We start from the raw sequence: 12,200 nt of genomic DNA on the forward strand, positions 1-12,200 counted from the left end.
AACAAGTTGATATTAACAATGCTTTCTTACATGGCTACATATCAGAAGATATATATATGCTCCCTCCCCAAGGGTATTCCAAGGCCCTTCCTGGTCAGGTATGTAAACTTAATAGATCTTTATATGGCCTCAAACAGGCTTCCAGACAATGGAATATTGAACTTAAAAATTTTTTGCTTCATTCTTTGGGATTTATTCAATCCAAGCAAGATTTTTCTATGTTTACTAAGAAGGATGGAATTGATTTTACTGTTATTGTTGCTTATGTTGATGATCTTTTAATTACTGGTTCAAATATTTTAATTATTTCTAATATAAAATCTCGACTTCACCAAGCCTTCAGTATTAAGGACTTGGGTGATTTGAAATTTTTTCTTGGTATTGAAGTTCATAGAACTTCAGCAGGGATTCTTTTGAATCAAAGGAAATATATCCTTGATTTGCTTCAGGACACCAAAATGGAAACTTGCAAAATCTCTCCCTTTCCATTACCTAAAGGTCTCAAACTCAGTACTTTGAATGGTGCTTTATTGGCTAATCCAGAAACATACAGAAGACTTGTTGGGAAACTCCTATATTTAAACATGACAAGGCCTGACATTTCTTATTCTGTTCAACAACTTAGCCAGTTCTTGAGTGCTCCCAGGGCTCCTCATTTTGCAGCTGCTTTACATGTGTTGAAATATCTTAAAGGTTCTCTCAATACTGGATTGTTCTACAGTTCCACCATTGATTTTCAACTTCAGGCATATAGTGATGCTGATTGGGGAACTTGTGCTTATTCAGGCAAATCCCTCACTGGATACTGTGTTTTCATTGGACAATCTCTTATTTCTTGGAAAACCAAGAAGCAAAAGGTGACTTCCAAAAGCTCCACAGAAGCTGAATATAGATCCATGAGCCAAACAACAAGTGAGTTAGTATGGATAGAAGGATTATTACAAGATCTGGAGGTTTTAGTCCCAAGACCTATATCTCTTTTTTGTGATAACAAATCAGCTCAATACATTGCTGAAAATGAAGTATTCTTGGAAAGAACTAAGCACCTCAAGCTTGATTGTCACTACATTAGAGATCATATTGTATCTAATTTTATTTCTCTTTCACACATCAATTCCAGTCTTCAATTGGCTGATTTAATGACAAAACCATTAGGGGCTGCTCAGCACAACTTTCTTTGCTCCAAGATTGGCCTTCTTCACTATCCTTCATGTCCATCTTGAAGGGGGGTATTAAGGGTGCTGCTTGTTGATCTGGACAGCTCATCAATATTTTGTTCTATCTCTTATGTTTATATATGTTTTTTCCTCCTCTTGTAATAGTTAATTGGATTTTTCATATATCAGAAATAAAAGCTTCTTTCTTCTCTTCTTTCTGAATTCTTCATTTTCTAGATCAAGATAATCTTGATCTTGGATCTGCATATCTGCAATCTTTCATACATACTAATAAAAATGCTGAAAAATGACAAATATCATCTTTATAGAGCCTTGACAAATGGAATTATTTTAGTGAATAATATTTAATTTACCTAATTTAGAATCAGATTTTTTTTAAATTGTAGCTAAATAGGTTAAGTATTTATATAATTTATTGTAGCAATTCTATATAGATAACCTAAAATTTAATATATATGATGAAATGAAAAAGTGATGTATTCAATAAATGATTTTTAAAAAATTAGTTTTTAATTTTTGCTTTATAAAAGTCATGTATTCGATAAATTTAATCACGATAAATTTAATTTTTATTTATTTAATCAGGATAATATAATCACAAAAATGTGTTTGTTTGTTTGTCAAAAATCTACTAAACTTGTATGATGATACCATTTCCGTTTTCGCATCCTCTCCTCTAAGTTTTTTCATCCAAAAAATACATAAAAATTAGATTTTTATTTTTCAAATATATCCACAAATTATTTAATAAGTATGATAGAGCTATTAATGACCAATTAATCTCATATTATATTTATATTAGACTTTGTTTTAAAACAAGATACACGTTCACAAGTGAAATTATATATTGAGGTCAAAATAGTGTTGAAGAGACAAATGAAAAACAAAAAATGTAAAAAATATTGAATGGTATTTGTATTTTACATAATTAATTTATGTGAAAGCTTTTTAATCTTTTTTTTATGTGGAAACAGAAAAAGTAATGTAGAAGTAATGGGGTAGGGAAGTTAGGAGGATGATCATATTCATATTACTCATTATTAGTGGGTAGTCGCACAACCAAACGTAATTGCATGAGCCATGAATAATGGGATAATCACAAAAGTAGTTCCTTCAGTAGGAATTTGTCTGCGTTGAAACGTATAAGTTTTAAGTATTACATTTTCTATGCTTAAAATTTAAAATTCATATTAACTCTATGAACCAATACGGTGCATTTGCCAAACTATCATAAATTAATACAAATCATCAATATATCTAGTGTATCTCGCTCATAGGAACTATGATCAGGGTCTAGGGAGAGAATGAAAACGGGAACTCAAAGTAAAGTGCAACAAAGAGTCGCTCGGTTCAAGAAAGTTAGATGAATCCTCAAAAAAAAAAATCTCAGTAGTCAAAAACATATAAATAAATAAAAATAACTAGATAAAACGAATAAAAAAATGTTATGTAAAAAGGCAAAGACAAAAACAAGAACACCAACTGGCAAGCAAAAAAGTATCAATAGTCCAAGATATAGATAAGACGCCTCCAACTACCCTTATCCCTGGTTGGGTCTTCAAAGTGGCGTAGGTCATGCAAGTCATTCTCTAGTTGTTCCTTCCATTTTCCCCTAGCTAGGTCTTCCTCAACTTCTCTTACCTTCTATTACGATGCTTTCAATCCTCCTCACGTAGGCGTCAAAGTCTTTCTCTAAATATTTTCAAACCATCTCAATCTATTCTCACGCATCTTTATAGAAATAGAAGCAACCCCAAATTTTTTCTAAAACTTCCTATTCCTGATCCTATCCATCATTGTATCACCGCATATCCACCTCAACAATAATAAATTAATTTCGGTAAAAATAATAATATAGACGAAAATAATAGAACATTAAAATTTTTTACTTGTCTAACACTATGTCGGATGACAATAAGTTAGAATAAACGTCAATAATAATGACTTCAATTCACAACATAATGAAAAATGTAAACATTGATCAATCATATACTATACTAAAAAGCTTGAAAAAGTTCAAGTGTCACAACTATAGAGAGTTTGCCAAACGAAACTCATTTATTGGTTAAAGAAAATAATATGACATTTGATTTTGATTAATATCTTTACCATTAAAGTATCTTTGACTAGCATTTATTTATAGTTAAATTGAGTAAATTAGAGAATTTAATGCAATGCATAATATATTGTGGACAATTTTCAAAATTGTAAAGTTAATTTATATATATAACTGTCAAAATAGAGTGTTTCTACTGCATAATAACTCTGACTTTATTTTTTTAATATTTTATGTTTATATATATCGTAGCTTAAAAAAACTGTGCATTGTATTGGTTTCTACACTAAATTGTTCTAATTATCCATATAAAATCCTTATTAGAACTAATTTGTTTCTTAGGTGAAAAAGATAAAATCTTATTCAAGATATCAACTTTGATATTATCTTAAATTTTCAACTTAATACTAATATTCTCTTAGACTTATTTTATCAGATTTATTTTCAGTTAATCCAATATTTCACTTTTACATTCACATATTTTCACTATTCCTATAGAACAAGCCAACAATTTTAAATGATCAATTGAAGAGGAGAGTTAGGAGGATAATCCACCTTTTAATCCTTGAAATCATACACGTATTCCAGGGATTATTTAAACGTATAGCCACTTAAAGAATTAGCGTCCCGTATATTTATCGATATTAATTGGTGGTTATAAAAATAATTTATAATATAAATATTTATAATATGTATCATGTCATTTCAATGTTAATGAAAGTTTGATCATAAAAAATTTGTTTTGTTCACAATTTTCCATTACCATTTAATACCACATTTTCAAATGATAATATATTAGAATGAATTTTATGAGAAAAATGAGATTTTAAAAGGAGAATAAATGACCATTAAATTTGCCAAACGATATTTCTACTAAAATTATACTAACTTTTCATTTTTAATCTTACCATATAGTACCGATTACCAAACATATGGTATAGTATAAGAATAAGAATGCAGCACAAACCACTAAAATGAAGGACGTGGGAAATTAATGGTAACTTAAATAGTTGAAGTTTATATAGATATAACTAACTTTTAACGAATCTTACTAATCAAGCCTTATTTTAAGGTATAAGCATCCCATTAATCGAAGTCTCCCTTTTTCTTGCAACCCAACCATGAGTTTATATATACTTCAACTTCTAAAGCTTTAGAAAACCAAGATTAAAGCCCATAACAGTTAGGTAATTAACTATTTCATTAGTAAATACTAACCAGGACTAAAATGGCAGCGAGAAAGGGTTCTCGAAACTTTTTGCACCTCTTCTCGCTGCCAGTCTTGGTGTTTTGCTTGTGTTTTGGCACTCTGTTTGTTGAAGCAAAGCATAACTATAGAGATGCGTTAGCAAAATCCATATTGTTTTTTGAAGGCCAAAGGTCGGGGAAACTTCCTCGAGATCAACGCCTCACTTGGCGTTCCCACTCCGGTCTTCGTGATGGTTCTCTTGCCGGGGTATGTTTCACTTTCCTTCTTTTCTTTTGTTAAAACTAACATTATCAATGGAAAGAGATTTGAGTTCTCTTCGGTGACTAAATAGTCCAAAAACGCACAAATAAGGACATGACTCGTGATAAAGCTTTGATAACAAAGATTATAATTTGTTCAGCCCTATCAAATTTCAATATACAATTAAGAAAATCAAATCCAATGATCATCATATACTCTCCATTTACGGCGACAAATGATAAACAAAATTTAAGACCGTATAATAACTGTAAAATTGTATTTCTGAATGGTTACAGGTGAGCTTAATGGGTGGTTACTATGACGCTGGTGACAACGTAAAGTTCAACTTTCCAATGGCTTTTTCAACAACCATGCTGTCATGGGGTGTCCTAGAGTTTGGAGGCAGAATGGGGTCCGAGATAAACAATGCAAAGGCTGCCATCCATTGGGCTACAAACTATCTTTACAAATGTGCCACTGCCACCCCCGGGAAGCTATACGTTGGGGTTGGCGATCCCAATGCAGATCACAAATGCTGGGAGAGACCTGAGGACATGGATACTCCCCGTTCTGTCTACTCTGTTTCTCCCAGCAATCCAGGCTCCGATGTTGCAGGTGAAACTGCAGCTGCACTCGCTGCAGCTTCTATGGTTTTCCGGAAAAGTGACCGGAGATATGCAAGTATGCTGTTGACAACTGCAAAGAAAGTAATGCAATTTGCTATACAGTATAGGGGATCTTACAGTGATTCTCTTGGGTCAGCTGTCTGTCCTTTCTACTGCTCATATTCAGGCTACAAAGATGAGCTGCTGTGGGGAGCAGCCTGGCTGTTCAGAGCAACAAGACAGACCTATTACTTGAATTTCATCAAGTCTTTAGGAGCTAATGATGCCACTGACATTTTCAGTTGGGATAACAAGTTTGCCGGTGCACGAGTCCTCCTCTCCAGGGTGGGTACAAAGTACAAATAAATTTTCATAAATTCTTGTATGAGAGGGTCTCACCGTGAGACATACCTCATATTTGGGTTAAATAGCCCAATAATAAAAACTTTCAGCTTATGGGCTTCTTGTTTTGAGGTCGTCTCACCGTGAGACGGTCTCATACAAGACAAGTTGATAAATGTTTTCACTTATCTCAGTCTTGTTATCACCAAAGAACCACTCAACATAAATCCCGGTGTTTTTCTCATTCAGGACGCGTTATTGAACAAGGACCAGAACTATGAACCATTTAAACAAGGGGCAGAAGACTTCATTTGCCGCATATTGCCCAACAGCCCTTCTACCACCACCCAATACACACCAGGTGCAATCACTCAATATTTTAACTTCTCGGTTAGCAAGTTACGTTTTATCATTTATGCACAAACTCGTGTGAGATATTCTCATGGTGACTTATACATCAACTTCTCACACCACTAACGAATAAGTGTAACACTTTCAGGTGGTTTGATGTATAAGCTAAGCGGAAGTAACCTCCAATATGTGACATCCATTAGCTTCTTGCTCACTACTTATTCCAAGTTCATGGCTGTTTCCAGACACACATTCAACTGTGGTTCTGTTGTGGTCACTCCAACAACATTACGACGACTTGTCAGAAGACAGGTTTCTATCTATCTCTACCCTAATGGTTTCTAACTTTCTCTTATTGACATTATCAATTCACGAGAAACGCATATATTGATTACTTGCAGATAAATTACATACTTGGAGACAATTCTATGAGGATGTCCTACATGGTAGGATACGGGGCAAACTATCCCAAGAGAATTCATCACAGAGCTTCCTCTTTACCTTCTTTGTTTAAACAGCCACAGTCTATTGGTTGCAGCAATGGCTTCCAAGCATACTATTACACCTCAAATCCTAACCCCAACCTTCTGATAGGGGCTGTAGTTGGAGGTCCCAACCAGAATGATGCCTACAATGATGATCGTACAGACTACAGTCATTCTGAGCCAGCCACATATACAAATGCAGCTATCATTGGAACCCTTGCCTACTTTTCTTAGGAACAAAGTCCCTGACTTATCCAATTAACCTAATAGATGATAGCAACGTGCTCTTCCAGTAGATAATCTCTAATCAAAAGTGCAGAGCGTTGAGCCAGCTTCTTTTCCTTTTTTTTTTCTTAATTTCTACTTTTTAATCCACTTTTGTGTCATTGTTCCTGAATTTTACCTTGTACTGAAAATTAAAACTGGGTGAAAATGAGAAAAATGCTAAGGTTTCATGCACCATCATCCATTGTGAGGCAAATGCCCTCAGTACTAGTTGTGCCTGTGCATAAGTGAATTATCACAGACTTCAAGAAGTTCACTGAAAATGAATTAATGATTCCCATTTAGTTCATTCTTCCGTATTAATGATTATTCAATGTTTATTTGTAATAGAAAAAAAGGGAACACAGACACACAATGATAAAGCATAAAACAGAAAAGGGTGCAATTTATATCCCACTACAGAACCTGCAAAACCCCGGACAAGGAAGATGAAACAGAGGACTACCCTGAGTAACACCATGATGTCATTACTTCTCAAAGAACCTCAAAGAATCAAGTCAAGCAAATGTCAATAGACAGCAAATGTTACTCAGAACAGTCCATAAAAATAGATAAGCCTTGGTGCACAATCTTGATCTCAAACACAGCAATTAAACTATAGCACTTTGACAAGCAGAAATCATCACAAAACCCAGATAAATTACAAACTACTGCTTTCTAAATCATTACATAAATATACCTAAAGGAGAGAGGAAGTGGAAGGATAGAATAATCAAAAAATGTGAAAAAAGTACAACAAAGAAAGGGCTAATTTTAACCAAAAGTTAAGAGAAGACGAAAGAATGATAAACAATCGTCCAAAAACAGTAGATATCAAAAGTTAGTTGACAGACACAGACAATATCAAATTATCAATCATAAGAGCTACGTAAACCTAAACTAAAGACCCATGAACATAGAGGGCCTTAGACAATTGGACTTGAACATATCTTATGCATAGTGCAAAACTGCGATAACGATCACAGTTGCAAATTTGCAATAACAGACGTGTCAGTGCATTAAAACGATACAGTTCCGTACCGCCAAATATCGGCCTAAACAATAAAATATCGCTTGGGACGGCCTAAAATGCGGTTTTTAAAAACCTTTACAATGCGGTAATACTGGTTCGGTAAATTTGAAAATACTTACGATACGGCCGATATGCAGCCTTATTTTTGCACTATGATCTTACACAATCTCAATTTGACCACTGACAATGATATCTATAAACTCGAGTAGTCCGATTAGAAACACCCAAAGATTCAGCCATGTAAATTCAGAGGTAGCAACAATAGTATCTTTTGATAAGCTAAAAGACCCCTAAAAGGTTGAGCAGACATTACATGACATATCGCACTAAAAACACAATAAAGAACTAGGCTCCTGAAAACAATTCACAAGCAGCAGCTTTGGTTATTTTAAATGACGCTCCTTCTATTGTCTTGTTCCTTTTTCAGAAAAAAGAAGCAACACTAAAAACACATAAACCCTTAACAGATTTAGGGTCCTGAATACAATTCACAAGCAGCAACTTAGGTTTCTTTATATGCTGCATTTTCTATCGCCTTGTTCCTTTTTTAAAAAAGGGAACCAGCTCTTAAAAAATTACACTTCCTCTATTATCTGCTTTGGTCCAGATTTAAACCATCATTTTTCAGTCGGAAACATAGAGCAATCACAATGCTTAGTTCAGCCCCTTCAAAACTCCAACCAAACATTTAAAATTCCAAACTCTTGCTCATCCAACCATTTTTCAGTTATAAACATAGAGCTACCACAATGCATAGGTTTCTTTACATGAGCTTCTGCACACATTCCCTTCGAAAACTAAGATTGAATAAATCTTATGTTTATCTTTACTATATTTTTGGAAACACTTCATCTTTCATTGTACTTTATTTACTTCAATATTTCTCTGGTTTTGAAAGTTGCAACATTTGGTCAATAAAGCTCTCATGCATATTAATCGAACTTTGCAAGTCTTTAAAATCGAAAGAAGTATTTTATTTTAAATTGAAATAGAATGTCACCTGGAAGGTTATCACTTCTGAGGTTCTTATTTTAATAATTAAGGAATCAGTTACATATACCAGCATATTAATTTTATCTTTTAACTAGACATAAAATTTTATGTACTTTTCATCAGAGTGTAACTTATTATCGGTCTCAAGCACGGATAAAGGAGGGTTAGCAATAGGTTAGTGACAATCGACTCGGTAAAACTTAATAACATCCCAAGCCGACTCCAATCTTTTGAATTACGGCTATGGCCTTGTTGTTGTCTTCAAAATACATATATATCAATTATAAATATATTATTCCAAGACTACACTTTTATCGCAAAAACTATTATCCCACTTCATCTAAGCCTAGCCATTTTCAAAGTGCTCATGTTAACTTAATGAAAAGCATTTACTTTGCGCTGTTCACGAAACTGGAGATTAAAGATTAATTAAATCTATTCTAATTAACTTCCTTCAAAACAATTGGCTTACAACAAAATATAAGATCACAACAAGCTACAAGGTCTAACATCCTCAACTGCACATCCATGTCGAAGGAAGTATGAAGATAAACATAAACTTTGAATCGGCACTCTCAATTTCACCAGTGCTAGCAGTAAAACAAACTTAAGAGTTCTTTGACTTCCTTGGGCAGTAATGGTATAGCGATGGCTCAAGAATATGTAACTTCAATGCACTTAAAGATAGAAACATTTGTAATATTAGAGAACAACATGCTATTTGAAAATTTAGAGTTAGCTAATCGCAGCATATACCAATCACAAAATATGAAACATCACAAAGCAACATAAGATAACACAACAAGCACATTTACTGCTATGAGAAACCATCAAGATGGCAATACAATATTTTCTAAGAGTTCAATCCTGCACTATAATTAGAAGGTAGACTAGGCAATCTAAATATACAATTCAGAAATGCAATCAGACCATGCTCGGAGAAGTTAACAAGAGGCGTATGCATTAATATTACTTGTTTAATAGCGCCCTGACCTTGAGCGACCAATACTATCCATAGTTGCCCCAAATACTCTTCGTGAATAATCATAAGTGTAGCCATCATTACGAGATCTAAACGTACTAGAATCTTGTCCTACGCCAGGGGGGAGCAAATCTGAATGAAAAAAAATAATACCAACATTCAAAAATTCGGACGAAAAATTAAAAAGCAAACAGAGAGTAACATTTGAAATTTTGGATGAAAAAGTTGAAAAGCAAACAGAGACAGCTAGACAGGTTGAATACTGAGGAAGACAATAGAGGGGAAAAAATACCTGGCTCATAATCCCCTGGGTGTGTGGCATACCTACTGGACAAAGACAATCTAGTGGAATGATGAGAATCTTCCACATTGTTAAAAGGCACAGGATGAAACCTAGACCTATGAGGTGAATTTGATGGATGCATTGCTGGAGACGACACGTTAGCAGATGCCTTATCTTGCCCAGAAATCTGTTCATTAAACCAATACAACCACCGATAAGCTAATAGCTTGGTAAATTAACTGCAGCACTACAGGTTTATCATGAAACAGCAGTTATAAAGCAGAGTATTAGACAAAAATATACTAATAGCATCTCTTCTTAAGGATCTGCAAAATCTACAAAAGAATCCTAAAAAGGGCAAATTATTTGATTTATACTCTTAGTTCAGATTAATGTAACATATAGTATTATGTAACAAACTAGGCAAGCAAATGAAATTCCTGAAAACCACATGAGGTTCATACCATGGGTAAGTATAGCCTTTAGGAAAACCATACTAATTGTCAAGAATAAGGAAAAGACATGAGCTAAAGAGCGGAAACAAACCCCAAATTTTAATGTCCTATTGTACAAAGTCACGAGACCAGAAAAAAGCCTGACAGCATAATTTGCAATCTCTTCAGTTTCATACTCCGCAAAGGCAAAACCCTTGGGCTTATCTGTTTCCCTGTCACGCGGAATGTGTAAATGAACCACTCGGCCTGCTTGGATAAGAATGTCATACAGAACCCTATCTGTAACTTTCTCATCCAAATTACCTACAGGCATCAAAGTTGAGAAAATTAGCCATCATATTTTTCAGAAGTATTATATAAATATCAGAAATTACCATTACTATCTAGAAATCCAATTAAATTACATTTTGATAAAAACTACAAAGTCAATTTCAATAGACTTATCAAATGGCCTCATTGGGTGCATCCAAAAATACTTAATGAATAATCAATTGAATTAGTTAACAGTTCAGTTACAAGCTTAGAAATCCTCAAACACAGTAGATTATCAAATTTCAATTGAATCGAAATTTTGGTACATTAAAGTGTAGAAAGTTCATATTCAGCATCATTTTGTTTTTTTTATCACCCATATAAGGTTTCAGCAAAAAGTATTCAGTACAACACAAGTCTATCTATAGTATACAAATCAATGATCCACTTGAAGGGTACAACAGAATATTCACCATAGGCAAATTTAGCTGTGCCCTCAGGTGAGACCACCGACATTAAAAAAAAGTTTAAAAGAAGATGTTGGGAATCGAACCTATGACCAAAATGCAAATATGTTGTGCTCTCACTAAGCCAATTACGCTACAAACTTCTTTGAGCATAAGTGTTTTCAATAATAATATTATTTATAAATGCTGAACATAAGCACTAGTAATGAATCGCAAATTAGAAACAAAACCATTCATTGGTAACTTCTATTGAGAAGGATGTAGCTTTTAAGATATGAAAACGCCTCGAGATAGATTATTGAATTTTACTCCTATTATATAAGGTTGAATTGAAAAAAAAAATATATATATATACTTATGATTGTTTCTACATCTGTTTATTGAATTATTTTTGTAGTGATTGTGTTTAACTGCCTCACTAGGTTTAAGTCCTAGATCCGCCATTGAAGTACTAGCCGTTCGGATTCGGAATTAATCAGTATGGTGCCATTAATGTTTAGAAATTCCATAAATCCAAATTAACACATTCAAATACAGTCGTTTGTGGCTGTAATTACAATCAGGAATAGCCACAAAAATGTTAACAGCAATTCAGCAACTAATCGCCCATAATAATTGTACATGTAGTGATGTAATCATCAATCGAATCAAATTGAAATTTTAAAGTGCGAAATAGTGCAACATATCAAAACTAGGGTCTCATGAAGAAACATAAGTATATACAATAGGAAATAGACATGGGCAAGGAAAAAGAATATGAAGACATTAAGACGATGATAAGTACAGTAATTAAATTGAGAAGTAGAAGAAAGAGAAGTAACCAATGTAAACAGTGCACTTTGTATTTCCGGACATGGCAGAAGCTTCAACTCAATGGAGATGATGACCGGCTTTTCTGTTTGCTTCTTGAATTACTGTAATTGACGAAACAAAACCCTTAAAAGAGAGGGTCAAATTCTTTATGGAGTCTTTCATTAAGACACCCTTTGTATACTCTATAACAA

At 33.7% G+C, this 12,200-nt stretch overlaps 2 protein-coding genes across 2 annotated transcripts; one reads left to right on the forward strand and one right to left on the reverse strand.

Annotated features, from left to right (window-relative positions):
- Positions 1-4,412: 4,412 nt before the first annotated feature.
- On the forward strand, positions 4,413-7,030 carry LOC130811023 (endoglucanase 9). The gene is made up of 5 exons (XM_057677160.1): positions 4,413-4,690; positions 4,981-5,634; positions 5,881-5,992; positions 6,131-6,294; positions 6,384-7,030. Exons 1-5 carry the CDS (start codon positions 4,463-4,465, stop codon positions 6,699-6,701), a joined length of 1,476 nt encoding a protein of 491 aa, XP_057533143.1. The 5' UTR covers positions 4,413-4,462; the 3' UTR covers positions 6,702-7,030.
- A 2,400-nt stretch (positions 7,031-9,430) lies between these two features.
- Positions 9,431-12,172, reverse strand: LOC130811025 (uncharacterized). Its single transcript, XM_057677161.1, has 4 exons — positions 12,018-12,172; positions 10,569-10,780; positions 10,032-10,209; positions 9,431-9,871 (listed from the first exon to the last, which is right to left on the reverse strand). Exons 1-4 carry the CDS (start codon positions 12,049-12,051, stop codon positions 9,735-9,737), a joined length of 561 nt encoding a protein of 186 aa, XP_057533144.1. The 5' UTR covers positions 12,052-12,172; the 3' UTR covers positions 9,431-9,734.
- Positions 12,173-12,200: the final 28 nt, after the last annotated feature.

This window comes from Amaranthus tricolor, chromosome 4 (assembly GCF_026212465.1).
Source record: "Amaranthus tricolor cultivar Red isolate AtriRed21 chromosome 4, ASM2621246v1, whole genome shotgun sequence".
Taxonomy (NCBI): Eukaryota; Viridiplantae; Streptophyta; class Magnoliopsida; order Caryophyllales; family Amaranthaceae; genus Amaranthus; species Amaranthus tricolor.

What these genes read in the sequence shown, in the direction of transcription:
- LOC130811025 (XM_057677161.1), bottom strand. Translation starts at nt 12,051, where the DNA reads ATGTCCGGAAATACAAAGTGCACTGTTTACATTG. An exon ending in AAAGTGCACTGTTTACATTG is followed by an intron (nt 10,781 to 12,017) that starts GTTACTTCTCTT and finishes TGATGCCTGTAG; the next exon opens with GTAATTTGGATGAGAAAGTT. An exon ending in CCCAGGGGATTATGAGCCAG is followed by an intron (nt 9,872 to 10,031) that starts GTATTTTTTCCC and finishes TTTTTCATTCAG; the next exon opens with ATTTGCTCCCCCCTGGCGTA.
- LOC130811023 (XM_057677160.1), top strand. Translation starts at nt 4,463, where the DNA reads ATGGCAGCGAGAAAGGGTTCTCGAAACTTTTTGCACCTCTTCTCGCTG. An exon ending in CACGAGTCCTCCTCTCCAGG is followed by an intron (nt 5,635 to 5,880) that starts GTGGGTACAAAG and finishes TTTCTCATTCAG; the next exon opens with GACGCGTTATTGAACAAGGA. An exon ending in GACGACTTGTCAGAAGACAG is followed by an intron (nt 6,295 to 6,383) that starts GTTTCTATCTAT and finishes GATTACTTGCAG; the next exon opens with ATAAATTACATACTTGGAGA.